Here is a 20,254-nt window from a genome sequence, read left to right on the forward strand (position 1 = left end):
CAGACGCTGTTGCAGAATCTTACATGTGCTTTTCCACAAAACACCAGTGGTGCACGAAGTGAATCTCACAGTTCTAACTTGCCAACCGCGGGACTGTCGAGTCTTCACCACTCAAACCGTAACAGTAACACAGTATCTGCTGGTAACAGCAATTTTGTGAAATCGTTTCACCACTTTTTTAGACCATCCTTTGCAAGGCCACAGGAGACAAGAAGTCTGACACATAGTCAATGCCTAGAGAGGATGGTGCAGGAGTATCTCCAAGTGAACATCGAAGCCATGACTGTGTCACTGGACCCTTGCTCATTTTGGTATTCCAATCTGGAAAAATGGCCGGAGCTCGCCACTCACGCCTTGGAGATCTTGTCATGCCCTGCAGCCAGTGTTCTCTCTGAACGTGTGTTCAGCGCTGCTGATGGTGTGCTGACAGATAAGCGCACGCGGCTGTCCACTGAGAATGTAGACAGACTCACGTTCATAAAGATGAACAAATCATGGATTCGCAAGGACTTTTCTAATCCTGTGTTATCCTTGGGAGGCTAAAAGCTTGAGGATTTGGTAATATCACCTCACCAACCGTTTTAAGCAACTGTGGGGCAATTGATGCCACTTAACCCTAGAACGCATGACCATAAAAATCTACACTTTCATATACCTGGGGCCTTTTAGGCCCGTGTGCAAATAACATTGAATAACTCAAACTCAAATGACAAACAACTATATACATGAAGAATACCTAGAGTTTCAAAATTCTAACTAAAGTAATCTTGCAGAAAATAGAAAACAATTAACAGGGCGGGACTGCGAGGCCCCAGGTATGCGTTCTAGGGTTAAGTGGTGCCTGTGCCACAATTTTGGGAAAAAATGGAAACTCTTTTTGGAGTCCCCTTGCTGTGTCTTACGTGACGTTGGCATCGTCAATTCCAGGTGGGTTGGGTCGCCCCCCCCCCCTTTTAACTGTAAGAAACTACATACACTATGGCTTGGGGTAACACAGATGATTGAGTCTGAAGAGCTGTTTACTCAGAGGTCTGCTCCAAATCTTCAGTGTCTGCTAGTCAGCGTAGAATTTTTAACTGCATCTAGCCTAGGCAATTCTTTGGGCGTAGTAGCCCAGCTGCGAAGCAAGCTGCACCGCCTGTGTATCTAATAAGAATTTTTAAATGCATCTAGCCTAGGCAGACTGTGGGGACCCCCAACCAAGCCCAGACGCTCAGCCCCCCTACCGCCCCCCTTTCCTTGACAATACAATAATGTAACTCTTACAACTGGATGGGTGAGGATCGGTCACAGCTTTATTAACTCTTTATACTCATTCCATTAGAAAGACATTTTATTTCTAAAATAATTCAGCTTGTTGCAGCATGCCCTGGGTCTCCACTCCGGCAACTTGGCCAACAAGTGTAACTCTCCAACATGTCCTTTCTATTTCCAGGCCACGGAGGATCCTGCGTACTCGTATGCAGGACTCTGACCCCCACCCATCACTCTTAACGCTTGTTCCACTCCGTCCTGGAGTCCTGACAGGAATATGTCCAGTCCAATATCCATTAAGTGAACACCGTCGGGCCGTATGAGGCCTGCTTTATCTCCTTCCAGTTGTCGGTGTCGTACCACTACACCGCCTCTGTCTCTTCTAAATTTTGCCATCCGAATATTTATTACCCGCCTTGTCCGTTCGATGGCCGTGATGTCTCGCGCACCTTGCCATACCGCTATCGGCACAATCTCTGACCATACTATAGCTAGTTTTGTGAAAAATTCTCTGAAGCGCTCAGTGTCTAGTTTCATTATTGCCATTAGTTATGCGCTCTTGTGATGACCTAGGTTGTTTCCCCCGGCCTGTATAACTAAGATGACCAGACATCTTGCCTCTCTCCCTACCTTGATTACCTCCATTAGTACCTGTGGCCATAGCAGGCCTCTAATACCTCTCCAGTTGAAATATGTGTTATGAAACTCTAATCTCCTCCCGCCTGGGCGGACTTTCGCCCTTTAATCTGCCCAATATATATACGAGTGGCCTATCACCCACACTGTTGGCTTAGCGTCACCTGTAAAAGAAACAAACCACGTTAGGATAACAAGTCCGGTCTTATGTATCTTGCCAAACACGTGGATCACCATCTCTCTATCCTCTGAACTTCCGTTTCTGACAGTCCTGCTCTTGCTGCTTCTGTGGCCGCGCCTATGTGGAATGAGTGTGTCCCGTAATCTTTGGGGTGGTTCCCTGCCGATGTTATGCATTTATTAAATATAGCTTGGAACTGGTATCTTGATAATGGCGTCCCATCAATGTGTGATAGGAACAAATTACTTTGTGATCTGATGGTTAGATATGGTTTTACTATTGTTACCCGACTCAGTGTACCGTTTGTGGGTTGTAGAAGTACCCAAGTGCCCCTGCCCGCTGGAACCATTTTCAATTTGTGTATGCGTAGACGTATTGCATTATTGCCTATGACTACGTCCTGGTGTAATAAGCCTCCACTGGTGCTAATTTTGGATTGAGGGACTAATTCGCTTATGCATAGCGCCCCGAAGAAGGCGATCACAAATGCAGTAGACAGTAGTGTTGCTTCAAATTGTGAGTGTCATGTTAATGGTGTTAGGGATATGATGTGAGAAATCAGTTTTAGTGACACGGGACGGGACGTCTACACTCCTGACTTGGCTGACCCCTTTTCCACCCTTTTATGGATTGTCTGATGATGAATCTTTGTCACATCTCCCCAATTCAGTAGTTGGAAGTGAAATGCTACTCCGGTCAGACACCGCTGCGCTGACGCCCCTGATATGCTCCTCATCATTAGCTGGTGGAGAAATTCTATGGTGACTTGTGATCTGGCTTGTTCACATTGGTCAACCCGTCTGCCTGCTACTAGTCGTGTCCACTCTTCCCATGCCTTACCGTATGCTTGCCACGTCGACGGGGCAACTGACGCTCTGATTAATGGCATCAACTATTCGCCACTAGATCCCATAGGGAAGGTGGGTAACTGTTGTCCCGATGGGTGGGCATTGTGGAAGAGCTCTGTGAAAATCTGCCAATTGAATTGTTATAAAGCATTAGCAGCAGCTTTAGACCCCTCAGCATAGTGGCTAGCGCGGACCCATACATTGTGTTTTAGGCACAGGAATGCTAGCCTGGGTAGTAGGCCTAGCACTGGGAGAGACGATGATGCCATCTTATTAATGCAGTGCGCTAAGCTGGTGTTTTTTGTTATGAAGCGTATATTTTTGTAAGCCAGGAGCGCGCCCCATATTTCTTTTGCTACCACTATTGGGAAGAAAAATTATTTTCAGGGCTAGATGCAGCGAAAAATTATTATTAATTGAAAAGCTGGTGGAGCTTGGTATAGATGGCCTAATACAATGAGACCCACACACTGCTAGAAGGCCAAATATTTTTTCAGAGTTAGATGCAGAAAAAAATTATATTCAGTTTGCAACCTGATGGAGGTCAGTATAGATGGACTAATAGAACAAGTCCCACACACTGCTAGAAGGCCAAATATTTTTTCAGAGGTAGATGCAGACAAAAAATTATTTTGAATTTGCAACCTGATGGAGGTCAGTATAGATGACTAATAGAACAAGTCCCACACACTGCTAGAAGGCCAAATATTTTTTCAGTGCTAGATGCAGAAAAAAATTATATTCAGTTTGCAACCTTATGGAGGTCAGTATAGATGGACTAATAGAACAAGTCCCACACACAGCTAGAAGCCCAAATATTTTTTCAGAGGTAGATGCAGAAAAAAATTATATTCAGTTTGCAACCTGATGGAGGTCTGTATAGATGGATTAATAGAACAAGTCCCACACACAGCTAGAAGCTCAATATTTTTTCAGAGGTAGATGCAGAAAAAATATATTCAGTTTGCAACCTGATGGAGGTCTGTATAGATGGATTAATAGAAAAAGTCCCACACACAGCTAGAAGCCCAATATTTTTTCAGAGGTAGATGCAGAAAAAAATATATTCAGTTTGCAACCTGATGGAGGTCAGTATAGATGGACTAATAGAACAAGTCCCACACACTCCTAGAAGGCCAAACATTTTTTCAGAGCTAGATGCAGAAAAATATTATATTCAATTTGCAACCTGATGGAGGTCAGTATAGATGGACTAATAGAACAAGTCCTACACACAGCTAGAAGGCCAAATATTTTTTCAGAGGTAGATGCAGAAAAAAATTATATTCAGTTTGCAACCTTATGGAGGTCAGTATAGATGGACTAATAGAACAAGTCCCACACACAGCTAGAAGCCCAAATATTTTTTCAGAGGTAGATGCAGAAAAAAATTATATTCAGTTTGCAACCTGATGGAGGTCAGTATAGATGGACTAATAGAACAAGTCCCACACACTGCTAGAAGGCCAAACATTTTTTCAGAGCTAGATGCAGAAAAATATTATATTCAATTTGCAACCTGATGGAGGTCAGTATAGATGGACTAATAGAACAAGTCCCACACATAGCTAGAAGGCCAAATATTTTTTCAGAGGTAGATGCAGAAAAAAATATATTCAGTTTGCAACCTGATGGAGGTCTGTATAGATGGATTAATAGAACAAGTCCCACACACAGCTAGAAGCCCAATATTTTTTCAGAGGTAGATGCAGAAAAAAATATATTCAGTTTGCAACCTGATGGAGGTCAGTATAGATGGACTAATAGAACAAGTCCCACACACTGCTAGAAGGCCAAACATTTTTTCAGAGCTAGATGCAGAAAAATATTATATTCAATTTGCAACCTGATGGAGGTCAGTGTAGATGGACTAATAGAACAAGTCCCACACACAGCTAGAAGGCCAAATATTTTTTCAGAGGTAGATGCAGAAAAAAATTATATTCAGTTTGCAACCTTATGGAGGTCAGTATAGATGGACTAATAGAACAAGTCCCACACACAGCTAGAAGCCCAAATATTTTTTCAGAGGTAGATGCAGAAAAAAATTATATTCAGTTTGCAACCTGATGGAGGTCAGTATAGATGGACTAATAGAACAAGTCCCACACACTGCTAGAAGGCCAAACATTTTTTCAGAGCTAGATGCAGAAAAATATTATATTCAATTTGCAACCTGATGGAGGTCAGTATAGATGGACTAATAGAACAAGTCCCACACACAGCTAGAAGGCCAAATATTTTTTCAGAGGTAGATGCAGAAAAAAATTATATTCAGTTTGCAACCTTATGGAGGTCAGTATAGATGGACTAATAGAACAAGTCCCACACACAGCTAGAAGCCCAAATATTTTTTCAGAGGTAGATGCAGAAAAAAATTATATTCAGTTTGCAACCTGATGGAGGTCTGTATAGATGGATTAATAGAACAAGTCCCACACACAGCTAGAAGCCCAATATTTTTTCAGAGGTAGATGCAGAAAAAAGTATATTCAGTTTGCAACCTGATGGAGGTCTGTATAGATGGATTAATAGAACAAGTTGCACACACAGCTAGAAGCCCAATATTTTTTCAGAGGTAGATGCAGAAAAAAATATATTCAGTTTGCAACCTGATGGAGGTCTGTATAGATGGATTAATAGAACAAGTCCCACACACAGCTAGAAGCCCAATATTTTTTCAGAGGTAGATGCAGAAAAAAATATATTCAGTTTGCAACCTGATGGAGGTCAGTATAGATGGACTAATACAACAAGTCCCACACACAGCTAGAAGCCCAATATTTTTTCAGAGGTAGATGCAGAAAAAAATATATTCAGTTTGCAACCTGATGGAGGTCTGTATAGATGGATTAATAGAACAAGTCCCACACACAGCTAGAAGCCCAATATTTTTTCAGAGGTAGATGCAGAAAAAAATATATTCAGTTTGCAACCTGATGGAGGTCTGTATAGATGGATTAATAGAACAAGTCCCACACACAGCTAGAAGCCCAATATTTTTTCAGAGGTAGATGCAGAAAAAAATATATTCAGTTTGCAACCTGATGGAGGTCAGTATAGATGGACTAATACAACAAGTCCCACACACAGCTAGAAGCCCAATATTTTTTCAGAGGTAGATGCAGAAAAAAATATATTCAGTTTGCAACCTGATGGAGGTCTGTATAGATGGATTAATAGAACAAGTCCCACACACAGCTAGAAGCCCAATATTTTTTCAGAGGTAGATGCAGAAAAAAATATATTCAGTTTGCAACCTGATGGAGGTCTGTATAGATGGATTAATAGAACAAGTCCCACACACAGCTAGAAGCCCAATATTTTTTCAGAGGTAGATGCAGAAAAAAATATATTCAGTTTGCAACCTGATGGAGGTCAGTATAGATGGACTAATACAACAAGTCCCACACACAGCTAGAAGCCCAATATTTTTTCAGAGGTAGATGCAGAAAAAAATATATTCAGTTTGCAACCTGATGGAGGTCTGTATAGATGGATTAATAGAACAAGTCCCACACACAGCTAGAAGCCCAATATTTTTTCAGAGGTAGATGCAGAAAAAAATATATTCAGTTTGCAACCTGATGGAGGTCTGTATAGATGGATTAATAGAACAAGTCCCACACACAGCTAGAAGCCCAATATTTTTTCAGAGCTAGATGCAGAAAAAAATTATATTCAATTTGCAACCTGATGGAGGTCAGTATAGATGGACTAATAGAATGATGCTATGCCCAAAAGATTTTACTTCACTAGGTGCAGTAAAAAAATTGGTATTCTATACACAGGTGGTATATCTTGCAACACAGATAGGCTACTCCACTGACTAACACACTCTGCAATAGGCCAAAAAGGATTAGCTTTGCTAGATTCAGCCAAATGCTGTGAAAAAAACTTGCACAGCACTGGCACAGACCTGCCTGGCAAAAACTGATAGGAACTGATGTAACCTAGTCCTGAAACGGACTCCAATTACAATTAGTCTTTACTCCCACAATCTATCTATTTAAGAGCACAGACCTGCCTGATAAAAGTCGTAGGAAATGCTGTAACCTAGTCCTTAAAGGGACTGCAATCACAACTATTCCCTACTCCCAAGCTATCTGTAGATTTGCGCGAAAATTGGCTTGAAATTAACAAGGTATAGCGCACACAGCAACAGCGGTGCCGTCTAACACGCAGCTGCAGCAGTGAGAAAATGGTGGCGACGGGGAAAATGGCTTGGTCTTATAGGGCAAGGACATGTGACATACACTGCCAATGACACATGCCCTTGCTTGTGTGAAAAAAAGCACTTCGCTCCGTGTGTGCGCTGCTGATAGGCTGACAGATTGCACCTCCCCACTGCAAATGCGGGAAAGAGAAAAAAAAATGGAGATCTTCATTGTTCCTGCAGAGATCCATCCCCTGCCCCTCCCCCCACCCCGCTGTACACTCAAACTGCGTATTAACATTAATTTTCATCATTACTGAGAAAAAATCCAGTTATGATTTTGGTGCACGAACAGTTATCGAACATAACCTCGAACAGCCGAATTTTTCGAACGGCTCGAACACCGCCCAAAACAGCTCGAATTTGAGATTGGCGAACAGTTCGAGTAGAACAACGCTCATCTCTAATTATATTCAAGAATTCATTAACTGTGATACCCACCATGTAGTATATTCTATTTTCTGTGATTTATGTAAAGTACAATAGTTAGGATGTACCGCTAGAAAGTTAAAACTGCGAATTTCTGAACACTTAAATAATATGTCTAAAAAAAATGGATCGTACTCTGGTGCTGTCAAACATTTTGTTAATATGCATAATGGTGATTCAACGCACTTTAAATTCTTCGGTATAGAAAGAGTGCCATATCCCCCCAAAGGAGGTAGTTGGCAAAAACACCTTATGCTGCGAGAAGCGTTCTAGATATTAAATTTAGATAGCAAATATCCCAAAGGTATGAATTATAGGAGTGATCTTTCTATATAATTTGTCATTCTATGCACATTATTGTATGCTACACGCTTTGTATAAAATTTAAATAGCAAAATATTTCATATGTATGAACTAGAGGATAGATCTCTCTTACATATATTGATTTGTCACTTTACATTTCTTTTACATTTACATGTTTATTGCTTTTGCACAACTGCTAAATTTTGACAGCAAAATATTTCATATGTATGAACTATATCTATATTTCTCAACTGGTGCATATTATGTATTAAATGAGACAAAATGACTCACACCTGAGGATACTAATGAGGGTAAATCGCCAGACACAGGGAACTCATAGAAGAACAAAGCGATCAGAAAGACCCAAACGAATATTTATCAGTATAAAAATTAACTTTTATTACATAAGATAGAATTAAAAATGCAAAAAATGCATATTTGACAGAAGTGGTGCAGATACATACACTATAAAAAATCCATCATGGTGTAGGACCGACGAGGTCCATTCTGTGAGAACCACAATAGCTCTAAGGTAATGTGTACTGATATTGCGTAACCCACATTACCATAATACAGTCCCAATCAGAATATATGTATTGTAGGTGTCCAGGAAGTTAGTACTAATCTATCATTGCCAGTGCATTAGATAATCACCATAGAATTAAATATCCAGCTAGCCACAAGGGGTAGACATGAGGAAAATTGAATGGTTCATACCTGGACTCTGGACAGTATGGTGTGGGAGCTCACAGACGGACCGCGCGTCCACCCCAACGCGCGTTTCGGCGCTGCCTTCTTCAGGGGGCGTACTTTATACTGATAAATATTCGTTTGGGTCTTTCTGATCGCTTTGTTCTTCTATGAGATATATGTATGAACTAGAGGATAGATCTCTCTTATATATTTATTGGCTACTTTTTTTTGTTTGTTTCTAATTGCATGTTTTTTTGCTCTTGCGCACCTGCTAATTTTGGATAGCGAAATATTTCATATGTGTGAACTAGAGGATAGATCTCTTATATACAGTATAGACCAAAAGTTTGGACACACCTCATTTAAAGATTTTTCTGTATTTTCATGACTTTGAAAATTGTACATTCACACTGAAGGCATCAAAACTATGAATTAACACATGGGGAATTATATACTTAACAAAAAAGTGTGAAACAACTGAAAATATGTCTTATATTCTAGGTTCTTCAAAGTAGCCACCTTTTTGCTTTGATGACTGCTTTGCACACTCTTGGCATTCTCTTGATGAGCTTTAAGAGGTAGTCACCAGAAATGGTGTTCCCTTCACAGGTGTGCCCTGTCAGGTTTAATAAGTGGGATTTCTAGCCTTATAAATGGGGTTGGGACCATCAGTTGTATTGCGCAGATGTCAGGTGGATACACAGCTGATAGTCCTACTGAATAGACTGTTATAATTTGTAATATGGCAAGAAAAAAGCAGCTAAGTAAAGAAAAACGAGTGGCCATCATTACTTTAAGAAATGAAGGTCAGTCAGTCCGAAAAATTGGGCAAACTGTGAATGTGTCCCCAAGTGCGGTTGCAAAAAACATCAAGCGCTACAAATAAACTGGCTCACATGAGGACCGCCCCAGGAAAGGAAGATCAAGTGTCATCTCTGCTTCTGAGGATAAGCTTATCCGAGTCACCAGCCTCAGAAATCGCAGGTTAACAGCAGCTCAGATTAGAGACCAGGTCAATGCCACACAGAGTTCTAGCAGCAGACACATCTCTACAACAACTGTTAAGAGGAGACTTTGTGCAGCAGGCCTTCATGGTAAAATAGCTGCTAGGAAACCACTGCTAAGGACAGGCAACAAGCAGAAGAGACTTGTTTGGGCCAAAGAACACAAGGAATGGACATTAGACCAGTGGAAATCTGTGCTTTGGTCTGATGAGTCCAAATTTGAGATCTTTGGTTCCAACCACCGTGTCTTTGTGCGACGCAGAAAAGGTGAACGGATGGACTCTACATGCCTGGTTCCCACCGTGAAGCATGGAGGAGGAGGTGTGATGGTGTGGGGGTGCTTTGCTGGTGACACTTTTGGGGATTTATTCAAAATTGAAGGCATACTGAACCAGCATGGCTACCACAGCATCTTGCAGCGGCATGCTATTCCATCCGGTTTGCGTTTAGTTGGACCATCATTTATTTTTCAACAGGACAATGACCCCAAACACACCTCCAGGCTGTGTGAGGGCTATTTGACCAAGAAGGAGAGTGATGGGGTGCTACGCCAGATGACCTGGCCTCCACAGTCACCAGACCTGAACCCAATCGAGATGGTTTGGGGTGAGCTGGACCGCAGAGTTAAGGCAAAAGGGCCAACAAGTGCTAAGCATCTCTGGGAACTCCTTCAAGATTGTTGGAAGACCATTTCCGGTTACTACCTCTTGAAGCTCATCAAGAGAATGCCAAGAGTGTGCAAAGCAGTCATCAAAGCAAAAAGTGGCTACTTTGAAGAACCTAGAATATAAGACATATTTTCAGTTGTTTCACACTTTTTTTGTTAAGTATATAATTCCACATGTGTTAATTCATAGTTTTGATGCCTTCAGTGTGAATGTACAATTTTCAAAGTCATGAAAATACAGAAAAATCTTTAAATGAAAAGGTGTGTCCAAACTTTTGGTCTATACTGTATATATATATATTGATTGGTTATTAGTGTTGAGCGAGCATGCTCATTTAACCCCTTAAACGGGCACGCTCAGGGACTCGCTGAGTAGTTTCGGCTTGCTCGGCATCTATGTTTGAGCTGCCACGGCTGCATGATTCATGGCGGTTAGACAGTTGTTGTGACACATGCAGGGATTGCCTAACAATGTGTGGTCTGTCGTGCATGATTTTTGGGCACGTATGCCTAGTGGAGACGGACACTCAGACGCAGTCTACTACATCTGAGTGTCCGCCTCCAGTAGGCGTACACAGTTGAAAATTATGTATGACAGAGCACACGTTTAATCTGTCGCAATCATTATAGTCTATGGCCCCATCGGCACATAAATCCAAATCCCGTTTTGCGGGGGTTTCAGACATAAGCTCCAACGGGATCAACGAATGGGTGTCAAAATGTAGTGTGAAAGCACCCTTACCTCCATCAACTGTTCAGAGAAGTATGAATAGTAGGTGGTCTTCATGAAAGAATTGCAGCCAATAAGCCATATCTTTTGACATGGAAACATGGTCAAGCAACCCAACTATTCAGGAAACATTGCAACTGTGGTACAGAACATTGGCAGCAGGTGCTCTGGACTGATGAGTCAAAATGTGAAATACATAAAAAAATAGATTGGCACTCGCCACATAGTATGATAAATACAGCTGTTTATTTTCTTTGCATAGTGAGAGGTATACAAAAAGAGCGGCATCAATTCAGTAGGTCAGTAGCGTACAGCTGTTTCACACAAAGAATGCTTTCTTAGCCCCTTCACGACATATGACGGACAGTTACGTCATATGTTATGTCTCTGATTTCGATGAGGGCTCGCAAGCCGAGCCTGCATCTTTCCCTGCTGATGATGCTGAATTATTAAGTCATTATCTGCCTCTAACATTATCGGCATCTAACCGCTGAGCGTGGACCGAAGCTTTGTCTACGGCTATTAATCTGTTAAATGCCACTGTCAATCTCTGACTGCAGCATCTAACATGCGCCAGCAGGTGGGTGTGACGCGCCCCCTGGGCCATATTCTTTAGTGGGAATATCCGGAGCCGGATCAGATGGGAGTTGTAGTCTTCCGAGTGGCTGTGACCCGGTCCGTGCCCAGGGTGTCAAACTCAGTTGTATGTGGCAGTCCTACAGATGTTATTAAGTTCTTAATGTCGACTACGCCACCCGTTGTATTGCGGTCACTACGGCCGCCGCTGCAGCAGGGTCCGCTGAGGCTGATGGTGTAGGTGCAGCTTTGGTGATATAACCCCCAACGGGTGGGGTATAGCCTCAGGGGGATCAGGTGCAGAGGATGGGGGTTGTGGTGATGCAGTGTAGATGGCAATCAGAGACAGAGTCGGGTTATGCAGTTTAGGATGTTTACTCACTGCTGATGTTCCGGTCACTCCAGCTTCGAGTGACCTCCCGAGCCGTGCTGCGTCCACCAGGTTCTGGATCCAGCCAACCCCCAAATAAGTCCGGAGCGTGACCCTGAGCTCTCCTTCTGTCCTTTCTCTGGCCGTCCCCACTATTGATCCACCCAGGTCCAGCTCCCTCGGGCCTTCTGTTGGGAGACCCTTGGCCTTGGGTTCCCTGACCCTCCACGTGGTATGCCTTCGTGGTGGATGTGGTGGGTGGCCGTGGCAGACGCTGCCCACGGCCTCCGGTCTCTGGCTGGGGTGTGTTTTTGCCCCCACCAGCTTGGGTTCCGGTACCCTGATGCCGACTCTTCACCCGTGGATTGGATTTGGGGTCTTAGAGTCCTCTTCTTCTGTTTCCCCCTCTGGGTCTCTCTTTCTCCTCTCTCACTCTGGGTCTCTCTTCTCCTCTGCTCGCTGACTTTCTCTCTGCAACTGACCCTGTTCTTAGTTGGTGCCCACCTTATATATCCCTCTATGTGTGAGCTCAGGTGACCAGCACCCAATGAGCTCCTATCTTTACCCAGGCTGCTCCCCCTATCTGCCCCTACACTACTTGGGATGTACCACCCCCCTCCCACTCCAGCCAGGAACAGACTCGGTCGTACCTGCACATTTCTAAGTGGGAGTACCGTCGGTCTGCTCCTCGGAAATGGGATGTGTGTAGTGCATGCAGCCTACCGAGCTCAGTTCCACACTCCTTCCTTACTCGGGAGTGGAATATCACACCTCTGGGTTGAGGTGCAATACCCCTGTAGCAGCCGAATCCTCAGGGTGCTACATTCCCCCCTGGTAAATCACAGCACGTCCTCGGGCTGTAAGACATAACACCAAAAACATACAAATTTTTGCATAACATTTAAAACATATAAAACATTATATATATATAAAACATTCTCGTCGCCTCTGGCTCCTCCTCCGGTCACTGTGCAACATGTGACCGGGTAAAGTGCGACAGTCTCTCTGGAAAACTGGTTTTCCTATAAAACCGGTAGGGGGCGCTTTAGGACGCGCAACTATATACAGGGATTATGGCCGCTCTCAGTCCTCGACCAGGTATTGGGGAGGAATGACCGCTCTCAGTCCTCGGTCAGTGGGATTTAGGGGTTAAACGGGTAACAGTTCACACTTGCTGGTCCCAACGGGGACTATATTAGCAGCAACAGTTTCAGTTCAGTTTCAGTTCACGGTTTCAGTTTACGGTGCCCCGACGGGCAACTATATACAGCTTCTGCTTCGCTGTCCTTAGCGACGGCGTCCTCCTGCTCTTGCTTTATGGTTACCTTTGGCTTCAGACCCGTCCGGGTCCTCTTGCTCTTCCTCCTCACACCGCAGCTCTTCCTCCGTCAGGCGATGCACATGGAGGGCGTAGGGACCTTTGGCACACTTGTGCCGGGTGAAGGTGACCTCGTCCCCGATGTAAAGGTCACGACCTCTGTGTCCCTCCGGTAGGTGGGACTCAACGTCTCTCCTGGTTACAAAGACGTCGCCTAGGGTGTGGTGGTCTCGGATGAAGCCCCACCCATGCTGCAGGTTAAACTTTATCACAGTCCCGGTGGTGCGGGGACTATGCGCTGCACGGGGGTCTCTCCTGGCCCGGCTCTTCTGCTCCGCGCTCCTTATTTGAGCTTGCTGTTCCCGGACCCGCCTCTCTCTCCGCTCCCTCTCGAAGTCCTCGAGCTGTTGGCGGCAGCACTCAGCACGCTCCGCTGCAGCTGCCCTGGTTTCTTGAGTGAACCCCATTAGATCTTCTCCGGTGGGGTCCCACTCAAATTGGGTCTCTTCAAGCGGGGGCGAGATCCTTATCACGGGCTTCGGAGCCGGAATCAGGGGTGCACACATGGCCCCAACCCTCCTCTGGTGCTCCAGTCCATAATATTCCTGGGGCCAGATGAAAGGCTGCCCGTCCGGCCACGTGTGCTGGGCAAACAAGTCCTCTCCCAGACGCGGCACCCTTGGTTTTACGGGCGCGGGCGCGGTGGTGGTGGCGCCCGGGTTGCCCAGGCCTTGCGGCCAGGCCTGGGGCACCTGGAAGGTGAAGGGCACCGTTAGGACGGCGGCGCCCTGGGCTACCTGGCCTTGCGGCCAGGCCGGAGGCTCCGCGGAGGTAGGGGGCGCTGTTGGTGATGCGACGCCCGGGGATTCTAGGCCCTGCGACCAGGCTGGTGTTGCTTCCTGTTTTGCCACGCTCGGGGTCGTTGCGCATGGCGTCACAGGGGTCGCGGCGGCGGCTTCCGGTTGGGGCCTAGTCTGCGTCGGTGACATGGCGTTTTCGGGCACAGCAGGGGGACTTTCGGGCTCTGCGACGGGGAGCTGGGGCAGGTAAGCAGTTTCCCGGTTTGGGATATAGACGTCCCCTTTACCTGCCTCCATGCGTTCGGCTCCCTTCTCGGCGCCGTCTCCGGCCTTGGGTCCTCCCGCGCCATCCTCAGAGGCGGTCTGTCTCCTCATCTTGGCTGGCGTGCTCCGGGTCTTGGTTTGCTGGGCCATCTCTCGGCTCCACTCCGCCAATGTCTCTCGCTGTACCCGGGCCATCCTCCGTGCGAGGCCCTCCAGAGCGGTCTGTGCACACTCCCGGTCTCGGGGGAGCTGTGCTAGGACCTCCACTAGTCCTAGTGGGGTCGTGGTTTCCAGCAGGCTCCTGACCAACGGGTCGGTGCTGCTCTGCTCTCCTACAGTCGTCTCCAGCAGGCTCCTGGCCAGCGGGCTGGTGCTGCTCTGCTCTCCCTCCTCTGTCTCTAGCAGGCTCCTGGCCAACGGGCCGGTGCTGCTCTGCTTTCTCGCCATCTCCGGGTAAGCTCCTCCGATACTCTTCTCCAGGCTTCTTGCCTCCGGGTGCGCTCGCTCTAGACTGCTCCAAGCGGCACCCATCTTTGTTCTCTCCTTTCGTCTCCTCCCCCTTCGAGGGCGGTCCCGGGGCCACTTGGTGACTGTCAGCTCCAGGGGCGGTTCTTTCACGCTGACAGACACCTCTAGCATCACAGTCTCTGTTGGTGGGGGCGGTTTCCACTTTTGGCGCCATTTTCGGTCCTGGCCCACGATGGGAGGTGGCCTCTTGCCACCCTCTGGCACGCCCATAATGGCGTCCGCTCTTCCAAGGCGGGAAACCTTTGGAAATGGCGGGAATCGCTTCCCAGTGGCGGGAAACTCTGCAGATGGCGGGAAAACGCTGTTAATGGCGGACAACCGGCTGGAATCGACTGGTGATGGGGTCCGATGGCGGGGACCCTCCGGAACCGGCAGGAGACTTCTTTTTGAGGTAAACTCATTCTTTTCTTCAGGCACGCAGTACCCGGTTGTTGCGGGCACGTAATCCTGCCGACTACGCCAAAGTTGACGCGCCCCCTGGGCCATATTCTTTAGTGGGAATATCCGGAGCCGGATCAGATGGGAGTTGTAGTCTTCCGAGTGGCTGTGACCCGGTCCGTGCCCAGGGTGTCAAACTCAGTTGTATGTGGCAGTCCTACAGATGTTATTAAGTTCTTAATGTCGACTACGCCACCCGTTGTATTGCGGTCACTACGGCCGCCGCTGCAGCAGGGTCCGCTGAGGCTGATGGTGTAGGTGCAGCTTTGGTGATATAACCCCCAACGGGTGGGGTATAGCCTCAGGGGGATCAGGTGCAGAGGATGGGGGTTGTGGTGATGCAGTGTAGACGGCAATCAGAGACAGAGTCGGGTTATGCAGTTTAGGATGTTTACTCACTGCTGATGTTCCGGTCACTCCAGCTTCGAGTGACCTCCCGAGCCGTGCTGCGTCCACCAGGTTCTGGATCCAGCCAACCCCCAAATAAGTCCGGAGCGTGACCCTGAGCTCTCCTTCTGTCCTTTCTCTGGCCGTCCCCACTATTGATCCACCCAGGTCCAGCTCCCTCGGGCCTTCTGTTGGGAGACCCTTGGCCTTGGGTTCCCTGACCCTCCACGTGGTATGCCTTCGTGGTGGATGTGGTGGGTGGCCGTGGCAGACGCTGCCCACGGCCTCCGGTCTCTGGCTGGGGTGTGTTTTTGCCCCCACCAGCTTGGGTTCCGGTACCCTGATGCCGACTCTTCACCCGTGGATTGGATTTGGGGTCTTAGAGTCCTCTTCTTCTGTTTCCCCCTCTGGGTCTCTCTTTCTCCTCTCTCACTCTGGGTCTCTCTTCTCCTCTGCTCGCTGACTTTCTCTCTGCAACTGACCCTGTTCTTAGTTGGTGCCCACCTTATATATCCCTCTATGTGTGAGCTCAGGTGACCAGCACCCAATGAGCTCCTATCTTTACCCAGGCTGCTCCCCCTATCTGCCCCTACACTACTTGGGATGTACCACCCCCCTCCCACTCCAGCCAGGAACAGACTCGGTCGTACCTGCACATTTCTAAGTGGGAGTACCGTCGGTCTGCTCCTCGGAAATGGGATGTGTGTAGTGCATGCAGCCTACCGAGCTCAGTTCCACACTCCTTCCTTACTCGGGAGTGGAATATCACACCTCTGGGTTGAGGTGCAATACCCCTGTAGCAGCCGAATCCTCAGGGTGCTACAGGTGCGTCATTAAAAAAAAATCTATGCATGTTTGGTATCTGTGTACTCGTACTGGCCCTGGAGAATAATATTATCGCTTTTTCCATATAATCAATGGTAATAAATTTTTTGCAACGCACTTAATATTTTTTTCCCACTTTCCAGTGTTCACATGATACAATGAATGGTGTCATTGAAAAGTACAACACGTACCGCAAAAAAATAAAAGCCCTCATACGGCTATGTGGATGGTAAAATAAAAAAGTTAAGGCTCTTGGAAGAAGGGGGGGGAATTAAAAAACGAAAATTGGCCGCGGCAAGAAAGGGATCTTTTTAAGAAAGCACCTGTGCTTAAAACTCCTGACCTGCTGAATATTATTGTATAACTCTCAACTATGCATGAAAAATAAACAGCTGTATTTATCATACTATGTGGTGAGTGCCAATCTACTTTTTGATGTCGTACATTTGAACTTTCTCAGGTATTGTGCACCACACGTACAAATACCATTTTCTATCTGAATGTGTTTATACTGTTTTTGAGAGTAGTGTCCACCTAATTTTCTATTATATGGTCAAATGTGAAATATTTGGCCTTAACAAAAGGATGATTTTTCACCAAAAGGTGGGAAACAGTGAAGCTTGGTGGAGGTTCCTTGGAAGTGTGAGGCTGCATTTCTGCAAATGGAGTTGGGGATTTGGTCAGGATTAATATTGTTTTTAATGCTGAGGAATGCAGGCAGATACTTAGTCATCATGCAATATCAGAAGGGAGGCATATGATTGGCTCCAAATTCATTCTGTAGCAAAACAGGAACCCCAAACATACAGCCAATGTCACTAAAAAGTGATAATTCTCTCTGCAATTATATGAAGAGACATCCACAGAAGATCTGTGGTTAGTTCTCCCAAGATGTTTGGACTAACCTTCCTTCTAAGCTCCTAAGCTCCTGAAAACATTATGTGAAAGTGTACTTCAAAGAATTGATGCTATTTTGAAGGCAAATAGTAGTCACACCAAGTATTGATTTAATAGAGATTTCTCCCTTGTTATTCACTTTGAATTGTATTAGTTTATAAGCTATTTAATCTGAGAGCAGCATAATGTAGGTGCAGAGAGCCTGATTTTAGTGATATGTCACTTTCTCAACAGCTTATTTAGTTTCAGTACAATCAGTGTTTTATCAGCAACAGATTATCATTGCCGGCCTAGGTGTCGCATGCGAGCCAGACCAGCTAAAATGTGTAATCCCACCCCCTTCACTGATTGGCAGCCTGTTGAAGAGGCATGGTGTACACAGGAAGCTGCCAATCAGATGTGTGGGTGGGGGTTATACAGAGCTCTGCATTCTGACCACTGCTAAATCTGCAGCAGAAAAAACAGGGATTGTGTCAAAACTGCACCAAGCAGCCCAATAAGTACTACATCGCTGAACTCTGGGTCTGTACCCCCTACATCATGCAGCTCTCCGATTACATAGCAAAAACCTGCTGATTTTGCACAGTAATTTATATATATATGCAGATGTGCATCAAAAATAACTAATTCCACATCAGTCACCAGTTTACCTGTACATAATACAATGTGCACACTATTTCCTCTCCTTGCTTTCCACAGCCTCCTTACTAGAAGCAGAAACTCCCAGAGAATAAGGAGGAGGTCACTGAACAGATGATTGCTCAGCTGCTGACTACAGATAGAATACAATATTTCCACTTCACATATTACAGCTCTAAGGGAATTGCTCTTTACAAGCCAGAACTAACAATATACTGCAAAGATCAGACAGAACCAGCAACCACATCCATGGCAGGACTTGAGCTAAGACCTTAATGGATCAGAAATGAACTGATCATTGAGACCTGTCATTGTCAGGCTATATGCACACAGAGTTTTTTTTGTGGTGTTCAAAAAGGAAAAGTCTTTCAAGTGATTTTTGATAATTTTTTTTCAGGTAACTTTTTTTTCCGAGTAGACCCGCTCAAACCAACTAAAAAAAAACAACTTTATGGGCACATAGCCATTTAAGACGCTTCCTAGGAAATAAGGGCGTTGGGGTGTTTAGACATTTTTTCCATCTAAGTATAATAAAGCACAAGCATGTTTCTAATTCTCTCTGGAATTCCTAGGCTATTATATAATAGTTACTGTCAGCTCTTAGTGCATAGTTTTATAGGATGATACTCATCATGAGCTGAGGAATTAACTCTTAATGCACAGAGCCATTTGCTGGCAAGACAGAGAAGAGCTCGGTATAACAATTGCGAGGAAGGCAGCCCCTGACATTTGCACTGGAGATCTCCTCCTCTCTGTGTTTACACAGTTGTCTCCATTCATTCACTTCCCTAGTGGTGGTTGATAGAAGTCTCTGTGCAGTGGAGGGTCACAGTCACATTCCTGTTCTCAGGCTCAGCACAGTCTACTTCCATTGCTTCATACAGTATTTCTAAGCAGCATGCAAGATCCCAGCAGGAGATACCAGCTTTTTAGCAGCTGTCACTATGTAGGATGCCTGGAGAGATGACCTCTACTCGCCCAGGAACACTTGGAGGCTCATTCATACTATTATTCTGCTCCTGGATTTTTAGGACTTGGGCTGGGAGACGTCCCAAGAGCAGAAGGAATCTGCTGCTGGTCTGCGCTGCTTGTCTGCTCTATGGCATTTTTGTCGTGACCCAGGCAGGTAATTTTTTCCCACACTATAAAGATCCTAGGAGGACTGATCAGGCAGATGGAGATGGAGTTTCTGAGCAGCAGAGGAATTTTTTGGAACAAAACACTTTTTATGTTGAAAATTCCCAGCCACTTGGAGGCGCTCTCAACAGTTCTACAACACTCCAGCCAAATGTTGTGTATATCACTTTGAGGTCCAAGAGGAGCAAACCAGCCAACATCAGGGGAACAGTGAGACCAAAGAAGAGGAGGAAATTTGGGGTTGTTGGACAGCATGAGTTGGGCTACAGGATGCAGCAAGACACTGGTAGACTTGAGGACAAACATATGAAAATGTATATACATAAAGGAGCCCCAACTCATAAATCTGGGGACACAGGGGAAATCATATTGAGGGATGCAAGGGGGGATAGTCACCAGAGTAACATTCGGATTTACAGTGATCGTGCCCCTCCGTGGTTTAGTGATGAAGACATCAGGGCAATGAAGTTCCTAGCTGACACAAGGATACAGAGAATAACACAGTTGCCTTCTAACCAAGCATATCTCAAGTACGAAACCCCATCCAGGAAAAATCCTGCTCCATCCACACCATTCTCAGGGTGCCAAGGAATTTGTGGTCTTGTTAGAAGACCCTTGGACATGAGTGAAGTGTTTGCTTTCCACTTGGATCGGATACTGGGGCTTAACCGAACTCTGCCATCTGTGAGCAGAAAGTTTGAGTTCGCCCAAGGTAAGAGGATGTATTGTTCTATTGTGGTGTGGCTCTGGTTTCCTGAATTTGATGTATTACTGCCACCTGTCAAATCTACATTTAGACCCCTTAATGCATTATCTCAGATTAATTCACATATCTAATTGTTGAGGTTTGCTCACAAAAAAAATGCAGAGCATAAAAATCCTTTTACACTCCAGGAGTAAAAAAATAATTTTGTTTCCTGTTTATATCTGCGTATGGGAAAGCTGGATGACATAGCATATGGCTCCTATTACAGCAGCTTTTATAAAGTTCCAAATAGCTAATCTGATATGTTGGCAGGAGATAAAAGACAAGGATCATCCCTTTAGATTGGGGAAAGTGATATTTTCTAGGGAGTCAGGACTACGTCAGAATTTATTTCATGTTCTTCTGCAA

The 20,254-nt window shown here is 45.5% G+C and overlaps 1 protein-coding gene across 1 annotated transcript in view; it reads left to right on the forward strand.

Moving 5' to 3' along the window:
• The first annotated feature begins 18,515 nt into the window (after positions 1-18,515).
• GASK1B (golgi associated kinase 1B) overlaps positions 18,516-20,254 on the forward strand; it is a 99,847-nt gene continuing 98,108 nt past the window's right edge. Inside the window, exon 1 of the mRNA XM_073644846.1 lies at positions 18,516-19,852. Coding sequence (XP_073500947.1) covers positions 18,955-19,852 — 898 coding nt within the window. The 5' untranslated portion in view covers positions 18,516-18,954. The remainder of the gene's footprint in view (positions 19,853-20,254) is intronic.

Source organism: Phyllobates terribilis, unplaced genomic scaffold (assembly GCF_046119375.1).
Source record: "Phyllobates terribilis strain yellow unplaced genomic scaffold, ASM4611937v1 Scaffold_1__5_contigs__length_1240528914, whole genome shotgun sequence".
In the NCBI taxonomy this organism is placed as follows: Eukaryota; Metazoa; Chordata; class Amphibia; order Anura; family Dendrobatidae; genus Phyllobates; species Phyllobates terribilis.